General features: G+C 41.4%; 1 protein-coding gene and 1 pseudogene across 2 annotated transcripts in view; one reads left to right on the top strand and one right to left on the bottom strand.

Annotated features, from left to right (window-relative positions):
- The window catches only part of sik3 (SIK family kinase 3), a 33,788-nt gene extending 18,153 nt beyond the window's left edge, over positions 1-15,635 (top strand). The window contains exons 15-26 of one of the 2 annotated variants that reach the window (XM_086079842.1): positions 348-482; positions 2,635-2,776; positions 3,111-3,230; positions 3,487-3,545; positions 6,519-6,622; positions 7,455-7,621; positions 8,977-9,104; positions 9,798-10,567; positions 10,637-10,791; positions 10,964-11,093; positions 11,244-11,370; positions 13,051-15,635. In XM_086079842.1, coding sequence (XP_085935968.1) covers positions 348-482; positions 2,635-2,776; positions 3,111-3,230; positions 3,487-3,545; positions 6,519-6,622; positions 7,455-7,621; positions 8,977-9,104; positions 9,798-10,567; positions 10,637-10,791; positions 10,964-11,093; positions 11,244-11,365 — 2,032 coding nt within the window. In that variant the 3' untranslated portion in view covers positions 11,366-11,370; positions 13,051-15,635. The remainder of the gene's footprint in view (positions 1-347; positions 483-2,634; positions 2,777-3,110; positions 3,231-3,486; positions 3,546-6,518; positions 6,623-7,454; positions 7,622-8,976; positions 9,105-9,797; positions 10,568-10,636; positions 10,792-10,963; positions 11,094-11,243; positions 11,371-13,050) is intronic. The other variant, XM_086079844.1, reaches the window with a different exon arrangement.
- LOC147170723 (uncharacterized) lies at positions 14,752-17,924 on the bottom strand (annotated as a pseudogene).
- Between the last annotated feature and the right edge of the window lie 939 nt (positions 17,925-18,863).

An 18,863-nucleotide genomic window follows, 5' to 3' on the forward strand; every position in this document is an offset into this window, starting at 1 on the left:
TCAATCAGCCAAACTCTAAAGCCTCCTTTATCTGATTCCAATGTCGGTATAAGCAAAATTATACTTTTTTCCACCCTTTCTCATTCAGCTTTGCTAACTCTAAGCTTGCAAAGCCTTAAATGTAAAGATTATTCATTAATTGTGGTATACAGTGCTCATAAGCTCTAACATCCATCTGTGGTTTAATTTTTTACAGTTAGGCAAGATGTTATGATACCCCTTTTTGGCAGTGGTGGGAATGGGTGGGCCTCCCCCCTGTCTCTAGTAGCAAACAAGGGCAGTGAGCTGACCAGCACTGCTTCCTGTCTCCCACCCTCACCCCCATCCTCCCCCTCCCTGCGGCCCAGGTACCTGGCGAACCGCTGCAAGCGGCACACGACTCACGCACTCATGAGCACATCGCATGGCGATCCCTTGGCAGAGCCCCAGCGGTCACAGGGCCCCCGACAGAGGGTGGGCTGGGCCCATGACACACACACCCGGTGAGGGGATGCACCCACTCTGTGCTGTATTATGCACAAACTGACTCAAAATTGTAGACTGTTATCTCTGTAGTTAGAGAACAGCATATTTATCAAAGATCACACGCTGAAAATTAGCACACCTTCTACAACAAAAGTTTTTTTATTTTATTTTTTTATGATGGTGTTTAATGTGAAGTATTGCCACAGCAACAGTGCAGTTCCTTCAATTTGAAAGCTTTGTTGTGGATTTTATATACATTTTTGTTCAGTTCATTACAATGTTGTTTTTGGTGTTTTGCCCTGGTGACTTACAACAGACACATGTTAGCCGTTTTCTTGATCTTGTTGATGTTTTGAGCTACAACTTATCCAGGTGGCCTTTTGTGGACATCAAGAAGCTGTTTTTGATGTAAATTTTGTCAACCCAGCAATGATATACATGCTTCATGACACCCCAACAGTTATATCCTTACATTGCATATGACAAAATACATCCACAAACATTTGCCTTTGACTAACACACATACACATGCATACAACCTCAAGTCTTTAACTTAATTGGTTCAGTGAGCCAATTAAGAGAAAAAACTGAAACGTTCATAAATCGAGGTAATGTTTTTCTCATTTAAATCATAGCAAAGTCTTTTAATCCATTCCAGCGCCTAAACTACGTTATTCAAAGCCTTTTTTTTTTAACCAGTGTGTGACACGGACGTAACATTCATATGCAAGTCTGTGAGTAAACAGTAGCGATGGGAAGATAAGGAGTAAATTGAACATAGCTACTCAAAGAGCGACAGACAGCAGTGAATGACTTGCGTCATTGTTGCGGTAAAAACCTGATGATTTGTGTGATGATAGACTTCTGGAGCCAAAGAGTAACGTTACTCACGACGAATACGTCACAGCAAATAAACGACTTTGAGGAAATGGATGGATTTGCCCGTCCGTTTCGAACCGGGCTGAGTCGCGGTCAATTGCACCCTTTCCAGACTCACTTTTTTCGTTCAAGAAAGTGGGTGTGGCTTGCCAGGCTAGCCTCCATATGCATTGTGCAACGGATTTCCGCCTTCTGACGTGCAGGTATATAACAGTTTTTCAATTTACAGCAATGCGTTATGCATGTTGCCAGTGTTGGTTATGCAGTGGAAAAAGCACAACATAGCTCCATCCGCTTGTCTATGCCGACACAGTTAATATACTTAAAATAGTATGTAAATAGAGGTAATTTTTGTACGAAAACTTTGGGCATAACGCAAATTGTTTGTAAACATAGACGTTCATAACTCTTTGTTCCACTGTGTACAGTATGTCTATATATAAATCAATTAATCTCTGTTGCTCGTCTCTCCTCTGCCTCTGCAGTACTCCTTATTAGACACAACCAACATTTTAGTTTTGAAGCTAATTCAGAGGTTTGGTTGGGCGTCGTGCAGTACAAAACAAAGGATGGTTGGCTGCTTCTGATGCTCTAAATAAATTCTGGCAATTCTCACCTCAGCTTTATTTATATACGACATTAAAACAACCATGGATGCATGCAAAGTGCTGTTCATAAACTAAAAATCAAGCATTTAAAAATAAACATTAAAAAATAAATTAATGAGATAAAATCAGAAAACACTAAAACAATGCCGAGTCTCATGCCGAGTCAAAAGAAGAAGAAAAAACATGTTTTAAGATGAGTTGAAAAAATTGATTCTTAGTAAGAGGTTATACCAAAGAGAGGGAGCAGTAATGGAAACTGCTAAATCCCCTCTGAGTCAAAAAAGAAAAAAAAATAGTTTTGAGCACAGATCAATGCAAATGAAGCACATAGCTTCATTGTAAGCATTGTTTGTGTAATAGGAATGAATGAATGGTTATTATTATTATTTCAGCTACCACGAAAAGCAAAACACAAACATCCCCTTGAACAAATATGAGTTTGAATCCAAATGTACATTGATGTATATCCAGAACTTTCAAAATATTACTGTTACACTAATCTGGTACACTATGTTTTGTGAATTATACCTAATGATTTGTATTTGTCTGTTTGTGTACCTTGTCTTTGTCTGTGATTGAAAATGTTTGTTTGTTTCATTTATGTTATGTCATGTTGTCCGTGTGTGTGTTTCCTTTGTGTGCTTGTACGATTTGTTTTTGTTCTCTTTGGTCGTTTCCTCAGATCAAGCTATAAAGACTGTAACACACTTCATCTTCCTATGGAACGCTTCTCACCTGTCAGAAGGTTCTCTGACGGCGCTGCCACCATTCAAGCCTTCAAAGCGCATCTAGAGAACAGTAGCCTCATTAAGCAACTCAAGCAGGTACATACTGCCTTTATTGTGGGAAGGATTATTTGCAATGCCAATTTAAAATTACTCATTGTCATTGCATTACCTGCCAGACAAATCTTTTATTTCATTTTGAAGGCTAACGTGACTGGTATTTTCCAATCTTGCAGCAAAATATGGTGACTAACCTCATGCAATAGAATGCATAATTTTGGAAAGTCATGGATAATACTCTAGTGTCTCTTCAGAGTGCAATTATGTAGATTTAATTTCTTTATACAACAATATTCACTCTTATTCATTTATTTTTTAAATTTAATTTCTATTGAGTAATGTGATGACTACTAAGCATCTGATCCTTTAACAGGAGTGTGAACAGCTCCAGAAAATGTATGCGGCCCAGCAGGATAAACGATTCCTGGAACACACCCAGCAACAGCATATCCTCTACCAGCAAGAGCAACAAATTGTCCACCAGCAAATCCAGGTATGAAAGTCACATGCTTATTCAATCACATATTTGTAGATAAGGATGGCATCTGTCTGAACGCCAGCATTTTTTAAAACAAAGGGCCAAGTCTCTAAATTCCTCTGCAACCAAAAACGTTAAAGATAGAAAGTGCATTAAATTAAACTATATGTATTTGTCCATTCACGTAACGTTACTGGAAACTTGCTCTCTCTTACATCGCCGCATGCATCCTGCCTCCCAAAATCAAATATTGCAAATTTGTTCTCTACAGGGACTGTCTTTAGGCCATGGAGAGAGTCATCCCAGTCACCTAACCCACCAGCTCCAAAGGTAACGTATATAGACAAGATAGAAATTTGTCTGCAACAAACAGTGGCTGACAAAACGATGATTATTTAATAAAATTTTAAAAGAAGACTTAAAAAAACAAAGTCTTTGCTTTTATGTGAACATAACCCTAACTCATCGGGCAATGTCTTATAGAATGTGGAGAGTATTTGTCTCAAAGTAATTTTTTATTATTTGTCTCAAAACAATTTTCACACTTTTCATATTAACAAATATATCAGCTTGCAATTTGTTTTTTTTATGTTGTGTGGGAAATTCTGTGCATTTATCATGACTTATTTGTAAATCTTCAATTCTGGTTGTGAGTCATTATGGTGCGTTTGTGGATCAGCTGGCCCACACATTTATTTTTAAGACAAATGTCATGCTGTTTTCAAGATATTCACACACGAAAAATCATTGTCCTTCATTTGATTAGGCAATGTGTTTAAACATTAATACTGCAAGTATCAATAACTTCTGATTCAGTGGGGAAAAAAATTCACGCCGATTAAGTCTCAAAATAATGACATACTCTACATGTGCAGCGCCATTTTGACCAGTTTTGAGCAGTTCACCTAATTACTATGATGTAGTACGTGCTGTAACATACCACTGTTCATTTTAAACTTGTTTCCTGGTCTATTTTCATATAAAAATGCCATACATAATTTAGATAGCACTGCTAACCATCTCAGGATATGTTCTTCATTCATTCATTTACAGTGGCAGTGGTTGGCGAATGCAGCCGGCTGGTCTCCAATGCTACATGCATGCTACATCCGAAAACCGTGATCGATCCTCACCAAAATTTATGCACACATTTATATGCATGCCCAAATCAGACTCTGAAAATATTGAAACAAAGGTAGGGATGTTGTGTAAAACGTAATGTTAATACACGCGGCCTAATCGAATAAAGGACAATTAATTTTCAGTGGTGGGTTGCTTTAAAAACTTTAAAAACTGAAATTAAAAAACGGAAAACAAGACTTTATGTAGTCTTCAGGCATGTGATTTTTCCGCTAATTCGCGGAATTCCGCTTTTTTTATCTCCCCCCAAAAAAAAAAATCCGATTTCGTCTCTCTACAGCATTCCGTTTTAGTGTTTCCGCAACTGAAATGAAACCGATCTTGCGATTGGCGGAAGTCTCCGTGTTGACCAATAAGAGCGCTTGTTATAAAGGCATAGGCGTATGCCATTGTTTGTTGACCAATAAACGCGCTTGTTATAAAGGCACAGGAGTATGCCATTGTTCATTTCTCAGACGTTTTTGCCGGGTGTTTAAAGAAATGTCCGTGATCGAACGCAAAGATGCTCCGCGAGTTAAGGAAATTGACAAAATCGTAAAAAACAAGTTTCGATGGGACTGGTTAGAGAAGGATATATCTACAAATGTTGGAAAGAAGACTGTGACGAATTTGTTCAGTGACTTTATTCGGAAGATCGATCGTGCCGGGAAAGCGCTTTGCATTTGGTGCCATGATACCGTTGACGATGGTGCGAGAGGTTTCAAAGCTCTTGAAAGTCACGCAAAGAGCAAAAAACACGTGAAAGAACTCCAGTCAAGAACAACAAATTATTCCATCGCTGGAAGTTTCGGTGCCCGAACGAAAACTCCAAAACTTTACGGCCTCCATCCCTTATTGACATCACAATCGGAAGCGGTAATAGAGAGACGTGATCCACCCCAACAACCTGCGCCAGTTGCTGACAGAGTCGTGAATTTTGAGGTCGGTGGTAAACGTTTCAAATTAATCGAAATCAAATTTTCGAAAATATTATAACGTAATAAAAATGGTCATAAATATTTAACATGGTTAATCATTGACACAAACTCAAATGAATGCTGCATGTTTGCACTTTTCAGGTTTCAATATGTTGACTATCTTGATGTATGCAGTTACAGAGATGATCTTAGTCAATCCGAATGCATGATTGTGTTTTTACTAGAGCTTGCTGCATGAGGTATTTTATGTTTTTGTTATGCATTATGTATTAAATTAAGAATGATTGATTAAATGATTTATTGCATGGTAAATATATATGATGATATTCTCAGTGATAGTTTTTAAAAGCAAAGGCAGTCCAATGTTTTTGAATGTGACTGATTTTGAGTTGACTAAAACTGCAATTTTATATGGGATAGTTCAATATACATTGAAAATTTATGCTGTTGTTTTGTCTATTTCTTTGTCATCTGAGTGCATTGAAAGTACTTAAAAACACGGAAAACCCATGAGCTCTGGACCTAGCTGAGTACCCGCGACCCCCAGACCCCCGGCTAAATTTTCAGATAATTTCACTTTGGTCAAATCACATGCCTGAGTCTTCTATTTTGTTTATTTAACACAAGTCGGGGAAACAAAACATTACCAGAATTTGTTTCCCTCAAGCTTTGCCTTGAGCAGGAAGATACTGCAACTAGTACTTTTACGCCACTGCTGCAGCAGAAATAGAGCTTTTTACGGGTCCAAATAACGTAAGGCAGCTCCGAACGCATCATGAGCAATAAGCCAATCAGCAACTCGTGCTTGAACTATTTTCGTGTGTGGTACCTGACGTGTATCGCACAGAGCAAACTCCGGCACTCTTTATTTTTTTGTGGCACTCTGAATAACCGAACTTTGGAAAAAATGGTCTGACGTACACATAGAAGGCGACGCCACTCTCTCATTGCAACCGGTGCCTCCAGGACGAAGAGACTGGCTATAGTAGTGAAAATGACAACTTTCCACCACATTTTAAACAACGAGACTGCAGAGGGAGTATTAAAAGATAAACTTGCGCTATTGTGGCCGGAGGAAATTTATACCAGCACACACTGAAAAGTTGGCCGTCGCAGTCTCGAGCCCTGCCCTACTGTGCAACCAGCAAACAATGATCGTGATGCTGTGGTGCAGAGCTCTCGATAGAAGTGTTGCATAATTGTTGTATCTATATTCTCTCCAACTTTCTCTCTCGTCCTCCCTCAGGTTGCATATACAGCCATCTAGTCCTCCGCCAACACATCCGAGCAACCACCTCTTCAGACAGCCAAATCAGAATTCTCCACCTGGCTCTGTAATGCAAGGGCATGGTTAGTACAGTAATTTCTCAAGAATAACACACACTCGAATATTACAATTAAACATAATATATACATAATTTAGGTGTTGAATATCTGCATAGTAATTTCATAAATTAGTCTTGTGTTCAGACATTTATTTATTTATTTAATTTGTGCAGAGAAGTTTTATTTACCTTGTTTGAAGCCTCTTGCATGACAACATAGAAGAGAAGGGGGTGTTCACCCCTTCTGTATGAACATGGCTATCCAAAAACTCTCAGCCACTAAGGTGCTATAGCCACAGCCAGATCCCAATTTCACTCTGGCAGAATGAAAAACTGCTCTTCGAATACAAAATGGTTGTTTTCCACTGTTGATGCTCTACTGAAACCCCAGATCTGCACTACTAACTATGACCACATCGAGGAGCAGTGTAATACAGCCCCCCCCCCCCCCCCCCACACACTGGCTACCTAGCCACTACAAATTATGCCTGTTTATTCACCAATGTCTCTGTGGCAGTGCTCCCTTAATATGTTAGCAAGTTTCTCAGTCCACCTCCACCAGCCCAGGACCAAGCTCGACAGGGTCTTCCAAGCAATGGCACCATGACTCTGGAATGCACTCCCTGAGTCCCAGACGGCTCCGCAGTGTGTGGAGAGTTTCAAAAAGGGGTTAAAACATGCTTATTAGCTTTTTAACCTCTAAACAAGTGTTGGTGGTATACATTGTATGTCAGTTTTATTTTGTAAAGGATAGTATACGGTCCTCAATAATTAATCTAGGAGAGTTTCACCGTTATAATTTTCTGTATATTTTTGTTCCCTGTGAAATGTTGTGACTTTGTTCTCATCCTCCCTAGGTCCAACCTCAGTACCGTATCAACATGGTTCTCCTTCGCTGTACCAGGGCCAGAGTGGTAGCCCACCTTCCACAGGCCTTCCAAGAGTGTCTATACCAGCCAATCACCAGTCAACATCTGTACACCCTTCTGTCCCATTGGCTCAGGGTGTACCTCAACAGCAACAAGTGAGGTTTTTAATTACCAGAAATTTTTAACTACTTGGACTATAAGCCATTTATTTTTCTTCCCCTCTTTTCACTCCTGCAATTTACCTCATGTACTGATTTATTTGGGGGGGTTACGATTCCCGGAGCTGCACGTTCGTCTTTAAACAATCATGATTTTTAGTTATAGATTAACTTTTTAAATTAAATCTGCACACATTGAAGCATTCTGATCAATATTCAGATCTGCTCTGTTATTTCAGCCTAAACCAGTAGTTCTTAACCTTGTTGGGGAGGTACTGAACCCCGCCAGTGTCTTATGGGCATTCACCGAACCTTTCTTTGTTGAAATATAAAATATGACCAGTGACGGCCAAGCAGGGTGTATCATCATGAATCATTTGGTTCGTGAACCACTGGCCTAAGCAGTAACACATTCAAATATATCCATCATCCAACAAAACTTACGAAATGTATTCTTTCTGCTCTATGGAAATAATCATAACTGTGTAATATTTGCAGCTTCAAATTTTTGTAGGTGCACTGTTCACAAAAAGTTTGGGATATTTGGCTTCCAGGTGATATTTATGGAAAATTTAAGAAGTTAATGCTACAGCGATATATCATGAAAGAAGGACATTTAAGTAGAAGGATGCACTGGTGATTTCCTCATCTCAAACAATTGATTGAAACAAAAGTTAAGAACAATAATGGTTACACCACACACAAAAATGCCAACGTCTCAACTCTATAACTGGTCATGTGCCCTTGAGTATCTGCTACAGCTTGACGACGACGTCTCATGCTGTTCACAAGTCGACTCTGAAGCATGACAGCCCACTCTTCTTGAAGGGCAGCCCTCAGGACATTGAGGTTCTGGGGTAAAGAGTTTTGCGCCTCTACACGGCGACTCAGCTGATCCCACAGGTTTTCAATAGGATTCAGGTCTGGACAAAGTGCAGGCCATTCCATTTGAGGTACACTCCAACAGCCGGTCCCTGATGATGCCACCTCCATGAGCAGGAGCATTGTCATTTGTGATTTTTGCCGTTAAGCTCCTTGTTAGAGAACAGTAACTTGTGCAAAAAGTACTGAAACATTTAACAGTTGGGCATGTGCGTTCAAAAGTTTGGAAAAGGTCACATTAAGTTCACCTGTAAAGCTTTGAATGCATTTTAGGCTCGTCCTGAAATTTCACCTGAAAGCCAAATATTCCTGAGTTTTTGTGAGTAGTGTATGTCTTATCTTGTCTATCGGTGTGCTCTTTAGACCGTATTTTATTATAGAACTTATTTTTGCCTTTGCCTTGCTGACTTAAATATACTTTTGATTGTCTGTACTGATTATAAAGTAACCTAATATCTGTTTTTATTCAGGTGACTATTCAGGTACAGGAAGTGGAATTAGGAGTTGGACCACAGAGACAGGGTAGCTTTTTGTCTACACCTTGTGGACACAGAGTTCTTGGGAAGCAGCTGAGCGCAGACAACGCTGAATCGCACAGGTGACATGAATCTTCCTGTGCAGTGACTGTCAAAAGCCTACAATGTCAAAGGGCTCTCAGTGTTCTAATTCACAACGTATGCTAACCTCAGGCCCTTGAATGGGCCCATTTCATTTCGAAGGACCCCTGTTTTACATGTTTGGAGCATGTTTTAAGTTCATCTTAATCATACAATAACATTGTCACTTAGGGTAAACGTTTTTTATATATATATACACATGAGTACAGGTAACTTCGACATTAGCTACCATCACTGACAAAACATTGAGAGGAAAAACCTCATGGACATTGATCAGATGACAACAGCAGCGCTTGCACCACCTCCATTTATTTGGTGAGTGGCTGGTACAGTATGTGCTGTAGCAGCACGTGTATGTAGAAGTGTCAATAGTTACAGTAGAAGATTTGTATTGTGTTCCAGACAATTACATCCCTGTTCTGCCTTCACTGAGAGAATGTGTAACCACCCTTGCAAAAATACTTACCCAGAAATCCTGTGGAAAGATCATATATCTCTCAGTGAAGACTTGAGTGTAAGCAAGAACCTGACACATTTTGATACTTTCCCCTGTTGAGTGATGTAGTGACCTGCTCCACATTTTTCAACCACAGTTAAATTTTAGTGTGCAGAGGCCTGATGTGATATTCATAATCTAGTTGCTAAATATCTCCTTTTTCCTTCGTTCTTTCCAGTCGTAGCCTCGGACGTTTCACATCAGCCTATGACCAGGCTCAGTTCAATCCGCACCTTTTTTCTGGTGATGCAGGCGCTCTGGGTGCCCCTGGAGTGCTAGGTTCCTATAGCCCTTACCTGCAGGGGGTCTCATTCAACGTCCCTGGACTGGAGGGTTACCAGAGTGGGGCATTGGGGACGGGGAGTTATGGCACCCCATCAGCACTACAGCAAGCGTTACTTTCTCCAACTCCTTTGGACTACCGCCCCCCACAACAACATGTTACACCTACTCTGCAGGGACTGCTATCCCCCCGCCACTCTTTAACAGGCCATGCAGATCCTCGGTTACCACCACAGGACCTGGCTGCACTGCTGAAGAGGCAGAGCCCCCGATCATGTCCTGCCCCTCCAACACCACCCAGTAGCACAACACCGGATTACGGCGAGATGCTACTTCTGCACCAGCTGAGCCAGGGTGAGAAGTTGGAACCACAGTCACCTCAAAGCTCCCAAGCAGGCAAACACTACCACCACCTTCTCCAGATCCGACCACCAGAAGTCCCCCCACCACAACACCCTGCCCAAGCACCTTGTCCAAGCTTGCCCCACTCGGAGAGCATGGAGGAAGATGAGGTACCATCTGACTACCAACACACGCATGAGGGCCTGCTGGCCAAAGCAGGAGAAGGTCATGAGCTCCTGGGTCCTCCCAGAGGCAGCAGCCCTCCCTTCAACTCCCCGACACATAGATGTGGCTATATCAGTCTGAGTCCTCCAGCAACTAGAGGTTGGTTTACTTGCATACATTTTCCCATGATTCATATTGCCATACACACCAGATTTTTTTCTTTTTCAGATGCCGAACATGTAGAGTGCAGACAGACGGGGCAAGCTATGGAGTTGCCTGATCATAATGGCTTGGGCTATTCACGAGGTCAGCAGGGAGAAGTTTACAGGTCCCGAGGACAACTTCAGCGTCATCACACCATCCAGACCTGTGATGATGCATATGTGAGTGACTATATATACACTGCCATACAGGAGTGACAAACTGTAACTGAATTCGGAGTTGTCTTCCTGTGGAATTTTAAAAGCCTCCAATGGCCTCCAAAAACTTATCAAGATTCATTTTCAGTATGTTTCATTTCAAACACAATTTGATAACTGTGAACTAATTTTCCAGGACCAGGCTGAGCCCATGTCTGGGATGAGCCTATTGGCTGGGAAGGCGCTAAGTTCTGCTCGCATGTCAGACATTCTCAGCCAGACGTCACTGTCAGGAAGCCAGCAGCTGCACCAGCGGCAAGAGTCAGGTCAGCGATTTATATTAAAAAAAAATATATATATATATATATATATATATATATATATATATATATATATATATATATATATATATAAAAGCTTCTTCTTTTTTTTCTTTTAAAAATTCATATCATCAATAAAATGTCTATTTCAACCAGGATGTGACATTGAAGGGGAGCACCACGCGGCGACCTGCTATCCCTCTTCCTGCACCACAGATATGCTTCTCAGCTATAAGCCCCCTGACCTGCAGTACAGCATGGAGCAGGCTGGAGTCTAGTAATGGTAAGGTAATACTTAAATCAGGCCAGGTACAATATTTTAGCTGATTCTAAATGCTTCTTTTATGCGTGAGCAGTAAAAGGTGATTGAATTTTCGCTCCCATCCCACTCCCGCAGGAAAAAAAAGGCTGTCCCGTCCAATCCCACTTTAGTGAAAAAAAATATTGTTCCGTCTTGCTCCCAGTGAAAACGATTCCTGTCCGATCCTGCTCCCGTTCAGAATGACTCCCATTCCCGTACTGTTCCCATTTTGGAAGGTCAGGTATTGGTCAGAACAGAGCCGTATATAGAGAGAGTTTGGCCAACTGGTTTCAGTAGGGTAACAAGATGGCGTCCATATGTCATGTGACCAACAGTTGACCAACCACAGCGGGATATAATCCCTCTCCCGTCTGCTCCTGTGATTTTTTAAATATATTTTTTTAAGTCTTAGTATCGTTCCAATCCCATGATTTAAAGGTAAATTGATTCCCATCCCTGAAAAATGTCAGCCTGTAGCGTGAGGACAACAATTTGGAAATTCAATTCAATTGTATTGCAGATGTGTGGTTCATAAAAAAATACACAGTTAAAGTTAAAGGGGAAATCAACCCAAAATGTGTCTTTTGAGTAATATGTTGTATGTGCCCCCACTAGTCTAAACATGGTATTCTGATTAATATTATGTTTGTAGGATATGAGTTAAGCAGCAATATGTACCCGTTTTTATCCATCTCAGGGGGCGGCCGTTTTGCCACTTGCTATCAACTGAAAATGACATCACAGTTTCTTAGAGCTCAGGCAACAACCAATCACAGCTCAGCTTCAGAAAACACAGTACAATGTGACAAAGTTTTTTTTTTTTTGTTAACCCACCTAAAATACCACCCTCCTTGAATTTAGTTTTTTTGTTTTGTTTTTAAGACTAAAAATTAATTACACTGTTATACCATTTTTGGTCTTGGACATATATCCCCTTTGCTAATACTCAATTGCCTTGGCTTTAGATTTTTAAAAGCTTTTTTTTTTTTTTAAGAACCAACAAAACCCTTGGACATGGATGTATAAAATCCTAATTGGCTCCCTTTTGAAAGAGACAATCCTGTTACATGTCTCAAAGCAAGCAAAAAAAGTGGCACGGCTAAAGTTGAAATCAACCTTAAACATTTCTTGACAATAATATGTTATATGTGACCTCACTGGTCTAATCATGACATTCTGATTAATATTACATTTTTGGAATATGAATTATGAAGCAAAATCCAGCCGTTTTTATCCATCTCGGGGCGGCCATTTTGCCACTTGCTGTCGACTGAAGATGACATCTGTGTTGCCCAGGTAACAGCCAATAAGATGTCGACTGAAGATGACAGTGTTGCTCAGGGCTAAGGCAACAACCAATCAGAGCTCAACTGATTTCTGAAGCTGCGCTGTGATAGGTTGTTACCTGAGACCTGACCAACACTGACGGCATCTTCAGTCGACAGTAAGTGGCAAAATGGCCCTAAAATGGATAAAAACGGCTGGATTATACTGCCTAACTCGTATTCTACTAACGCAATATTAGCCAGAATATCATATTTAGACTAGTGGGGCTGCATAGAACATATAATTGTCAAAATAAATGGGGGTTGACTTGCCCTTTAATGCTTGGGTTCAAACTAAGCGTAAATTGTTTCCTTGTTTGTGTTTTCTTCTCTCCAGGATGCGGTGTATCCTATGTACAGTGGTCTATGTCAAGCATCCTGACTTGTGTTGACTTGAGTTGAGCTGCATCATGCCAAACCACCACCACCACCACCATCCATCTATCCATCGCTCGCTATCTGTTTGCTGGAGGGGTGTTGGAGCATTCAGCGTTCAAAAGGTCAAAGTGCCACCATCTCCTGCACAAACATCCATCATTTGTTACGAGTGGATTCTTCTGTACCAAGGCTGTCCCACTCCTCACCAAACTCCTCGACCCTCCATGGGCACATTTTGTGCCTCATTGGCCACAGGGAGCCGGTTTGACTTCCAACGACACAAAGAAATGGACACACTGCTGCATCAGATCCAAAGTATTCACATTGTGTGTGTGATGATTCATGCGCACACTTGCTCAATGAGAGGCGTGGAGAAGAAAGGACTGCTTAAGCTGCACACCCCAATACCCCTCCCACTTGCAGACTGCAGAGCTTTTCAGACTGAACAAGAATCTCTGCATTGGTGTTTGGAATCGGCCTCCATTTCACCCTCCAAAGACCGAACCGAGCTCAGTGTCATTTACACAGAGGACAAACCAGCTCATTTTTTATGTTATTCCCGCTGTCACCCTCTTTTTTTTAAATTTTATTTGTATTTTATTTCTTTTATATATATATATTTTATTGTCAAATAGTAATGTCAATGTTAGACATAATGGTCAATATTGTTACTGTTGTTATCACGGTTTCCAGTAAAATGTTTATTAAGATGACATTATTATAGAAAAACTGATTTTTGTTGCAAGAATGACAACAATTAAGAGAAAAAACAGAATTCTGCACTTTGGAGTCACACAACCGTTTCCTTCTCCCTCTCTTTCATGGTGTCATGCTACTTTTTAGACTCCCCCATCACCACGCCATCCTTATTTTTCACACCTTCTGTTACCTTATCTCCCAACCTACTCTCATGTCTGTGACAGTGTATTGCATTGTGGGTAGTTTTACCAGATTTTTGCTCCGTTCCTTGTACAGCGATGCCGTGTATAGACCGCTTTTGCAATTTCTGCAATTTGTTTCTTTTACTTTTAGATGTTGGGGAGGCTTTTATTTTTTATATCGTTTTTATTTTTCAATGTTTACTTTTTTGCTTTATGAATCTTGACATTTCCTGCCAAAAGAGGACAGAGAAGAGAGACAGGGCTCTTTCTATGTCTTAAACGATTGTTCGTATTTGTTTTATTATATTGAGACACTTGAATAAGAGGAGAGTAATAATTTTTGTTGCTTTTAAAGTATTTCTTTTGTTGATGTCATTCGTATTGCTGTTGCGCTTGTTATTTGTTTGAGGAAGTTGTGGCAGGCTATACAGGGTCAGGTTATAGGCTTTGTCCGGGTTGGTTTGGGTGCTACAGACTTGATACTCGGGGAAAAATAACAAACACAAACCTAAAGGGAAGAACTTGACATATCATCCAAAGCATAGCAAGTATGAAGACTGACAACAGCCTGTTTTTCCCCCTTCTCTTTCAACCCTTAAAATCTGCTGCCCTTGATTATATCGTCATGCGCCTGGACAGATGACTGTTCCTTCTCGTTTGGAATTGTTGCTACACCTGGACTATGAACTCTTCTCTAAACGATCAAAGAGAAACATTATTAAGATGTCTGTAAAGAGGAATTCCAAATTGGGCATGCACAGCATGTGAATTCAAGATTTTCAGGGTGGTGATATAGGCCCACCTTTTAATACACAGTAGTGCTGTAAGAAGTTGGCAGGTTTAAGCACCACCAGACGGAAACTAAACACGGGGGACCACAGCAGAACATTTTTAAAACAAAACATTCTTATAAACCCCTTATCCTATGTTAATGTTTGAATGTCACATTTTTCCTTCTGTAATGCTAACTAAAAAAAAACTGGTGCAGTGAAAAAAAGACCTTCAGATGTACTTATAAATGTTTATACTGGCCCAATTGCACAATACCAGACTGCACGGATGACTTTAAAACCAACCGTGGTTGGTGTCATGCTGCGCTCGTGCTTTCCATTTGCACTCTGTAACTTCCTACGAAGATTCTATGAACATTTCCAAACGTTTCAATTCCTCCAACTCGCCTTGACTCCTCTGTCAGAGCTTTGCTGCCTGGCTGCTGCACCAAGCCAACACTGATACGAAAGAGCACTGAGGAGGAGGAGACGAGTGGGATAAAAGACAATGCAAGTTGGACATGAAATTAAACCTAGGGCTGGGAATGGGACCTACAGGAAGACTGAGTACCAGTGAATGGGAAGCACTGCACATGATTCAGGCAGAGTGGGGGAGAGCTGCTTAACACATCAGACTGATTTTTACTCATTTCTCCTTTTCTGTTGTCTCCCTGATGCCGCCCTCTAGTGTATGTGTACTCATCTCAGCCTTTCCTTCTCTGCAAGTCGGCTCTGCTCCACTCTATGATTTTCTTAGTTTTGTTTTCATTTTTGCCTTTGTTTAGAATTTTCATTTCTGTTGAGTACAAAAATAATAAAGTGCAACAATGTTTAAAAAGATTATCAACCAAACTAAGATAAAATATATATATAAATAAAGAAATACTTTAAAATGGCTTGCATGCGTGTGTCTTTTGTGCAGCTTTTTCTTTATACTGTATAGCATTTCTGGATTTAAGCAGATAAAAGAACTTAACAAATAGAATTTATATATTTCTAGTTTCCCCATTTACTTTGACATATTTGAACACTTCAAAACTATCAAGACACCTATAGGAACAGTTATTTGTAAAAAGGAAAAAAAAAAAGTGCACTTTGTGTCCAAACAATACGATTCACAGTACCGGTGCTGCTGCTTTTCCTTTCAACTTTTCCCTTCAGTGAATCAGTTGCCTCCATCTAACCCTGTGCTCTGCATCCTCTGCTCTCACACCAACTACCTTCATGTCCTCTTTAACTACATCCATAAACCTCTTTGGTCTTCCTCTAGACCTCCTGCCTGGCATTTGGAAACTCAGCATCCTTCTGCCAATATACTCACTATCTCACCTCTAGACATGTCCAAACCATCTCAGTCTGGCCTCTCTGACTTTCTCTCCAAAGCCTCTAACATGTACTGTCCCTCTGATGTACTCATTTATGTTTTTATCCATTCTGGTCACTCCCAAAGAGAACCTCAGCATCTTCATCTCTGCCACCTCCAGCTCTGCCTTCTGTCTTTTCCTCAGTGGCACTGTCTCCAGACCAAACAAGATCGCTGGTCTCACCACAGTTTTATAAACCTTTCCTTTCATTTGAGCTGGAACTCTTCTCTTCTTTTCTCCATCGGTTGCAGCCTGCCTGCACACGTTTCTTCACTTATTTTCCACACTCTCAATTGCTCTGGACTGTTGACCCTAAATACTTAAACTCCTCCACCTTCTTGGTCTCTTCTCCCTGTAACCTCACTCTTCCACTTGGGTCCCTCCCATTCACACACAGATACGTCTTGCTACGGCTAACTTTCATTCCCCTATAGCCTCTCCTCCACCTGTTCCCTGCTCTCACTACAGATCACAATGTCATCAGCAAACATCATAGTCCATGGAGATTCCTGTCTAACCTCGTCTGTCATCCTGCCCATTACCACAGCGAACAAGAAGGGGCTCAGAGCTGATCCCTGATGTAGTCCCACCTCCACTTTGAACTCCTCCGTCACACCTGCAGGACACCTCACCACTGTCTTACAGTCCTCATACATGTCCTGCACCACTTGAACATACTTCTATGCCACTCCAGACTTCTTTATACAAAACCACAGTTCCTCTCTGAGCACCCTGTCGTAAGCTTTCTCCAGATCTACAAAGACACAATGCAGCTCCTTCTGTACTTCTCTATGAACATTCTCAAAGCAAATACTGCATCTGTGGTACTCTATTTTGGCATCAAATCATACTGTTGCTCACAAATGTTCACCTCTGGCCTCAGTCTCGCTTCAACTACTCTTTCCCATAGCTTTATTGTGTGGCTCGTCAGCTTTGTTCCTCTGTAGTTGCCACAACTCTGCACATCTCCCTTGTTCTTAAAAATGGGTACCAGCACACTTTTCCTCCATTCCTCAGGCATCTTCTCACTATCTAAGATCCTGTTGAACAACCCAGTCAGAAATGCTACCTGTCCTAGACACCATCCATACCTCCACAGGTATATCATCAGGACTGAGTGCCTTTCCACTCTTCATCCTCTTCAATGCCCTTCTCACTTCATCCTTACTAATATTTGCGACTTCTTGGTCCACAACATTCACGTCTTCTACTCTTCGTTCTCTCTCATTTTCTTCATTCATCAATTCTTCAATGTACTCTTTCCATCTTCCCATCACACAACTGGCAACACACATCCATCTTCCACCTTCCTTTATTACCCTAACCTGCTGCACGTCCTTCCCATCTCTGTCGCTTTGCCTTGCCAACCTGTATAGATCAGTCTCTCCCTCCTTCCTGTCCAACCTAGTGTACAAGTCATCGTAAGCCCCTTGTTTGGCCTTTGCCACTTCTACTTTCACCTTACATTGCATTTCCCTGTACTCCTGTCTACTTTCTTCAGTCCTCTGTGTCCCATTTCATCTTAACTAACCTCTTTCTCTGGATCCACTTCTGCACCTCCTCATTCCACCACCAAGTCTCCTTATCTCCTTTCCTTCCAGATGCCACACCAAAGACTGTCCTACCTGTCTCCCTGGTCACATTTGCTGTAGTTGTCCAGTCATCTGGAAGCACCTCCTGACCATCCAGAGCCCGTCTCAACTCCTTCCTGAAAGTCATACAACACTCTTCCGTTTTCAGCTTCCACCATTTCGTCCTCTGCTCTGCCTTAGCCGTCTTTGTCTTGCTCACCACCAAAGTCATCCTACACATTACCATCCTCACCTACCACTACTTTGCAGTCGCTGATCTCCTTCAGATTACACCGTCTACACAAGATGTAGTCTACCTGTGCACTCCTACCTCCACTATTGTAGGTTACCCTATGTTGTTGCCTCTTCTGAAAGAAAGTATTCACAACAGCCATTTCCATTCTTTTTGCAAAGTCAACCACCATCTGTCTTTTTGCGTTCCTCTCCTGGATACCAAACTTGCCCATCACCTCCTCATCACATCTGTTTCCTGCACCAACATGTCCATTGAAGTCTGCACCAATGACAACTCTCTCACTTCTGGGGATGCTCTGCATCATTTCATCAAGGTCCAACCAAAAGTTTTCCTTCGCTTCCAGCTCACATCCTACCTGTGGCGCATACCCACTAACAACATTGATCATCACACCTTCGATTCCTAGCTTCTGGCTCATCATGCTATCTGACATTCTTTTTACGTCCGGGACGTTCCTAACAAACTCCTCCTTCACGATAACTCCTAGTCCATTTCTCTTCCTATCTACACCATGATAGAATAACTTGAACCCTGCTCCTAAAACTTCTAGCTTTGCTCCCTTTCCACCTGGTCTTCGGAACACACAGTATGTCCACCTTCCTCCTCTGCATCATGTCAACCAGCTCGCTACCTTTTCCTGTCATAGTTCCAACATTCAAAGTCCCTACTCTTAGTCCTAGACTCTTGGTGTTCCTCTTCTCTTTCTTCCTACAAACACACCTTCCTTCTCTCCTTCTTCGACCAACAGTAGTCCAGTTTCCATCGGCACCCTATAGATTAACAGCACCGATAGCGGTCGTTGTGAACCCGGGCCGTCTTTGATTCACATGTTTGATTTGGCCAAAGTTTTACGTCAGATGCCCTTCCTGACACAACCCTCTGTATTTATCCGGGCTTGGGACCGGCACAAGAAGACACTGGCTTGTGCCC

This window comes from Leptonotus elevatus, chromosome 7, assembly GCF_054856555.1.
Source record: "Leptonotus elevatus isolate MCC_2025b chromosome 7, RoL_Lele_1.0, whole genome shotgun sequence".
Taxonomy (NCBI): Eukaryota; Metazoa; Chordata; class Actinopteri; order Syngnathiformes; family Syngnathidae; genus Leptonotus; species Leptonotus elevatus.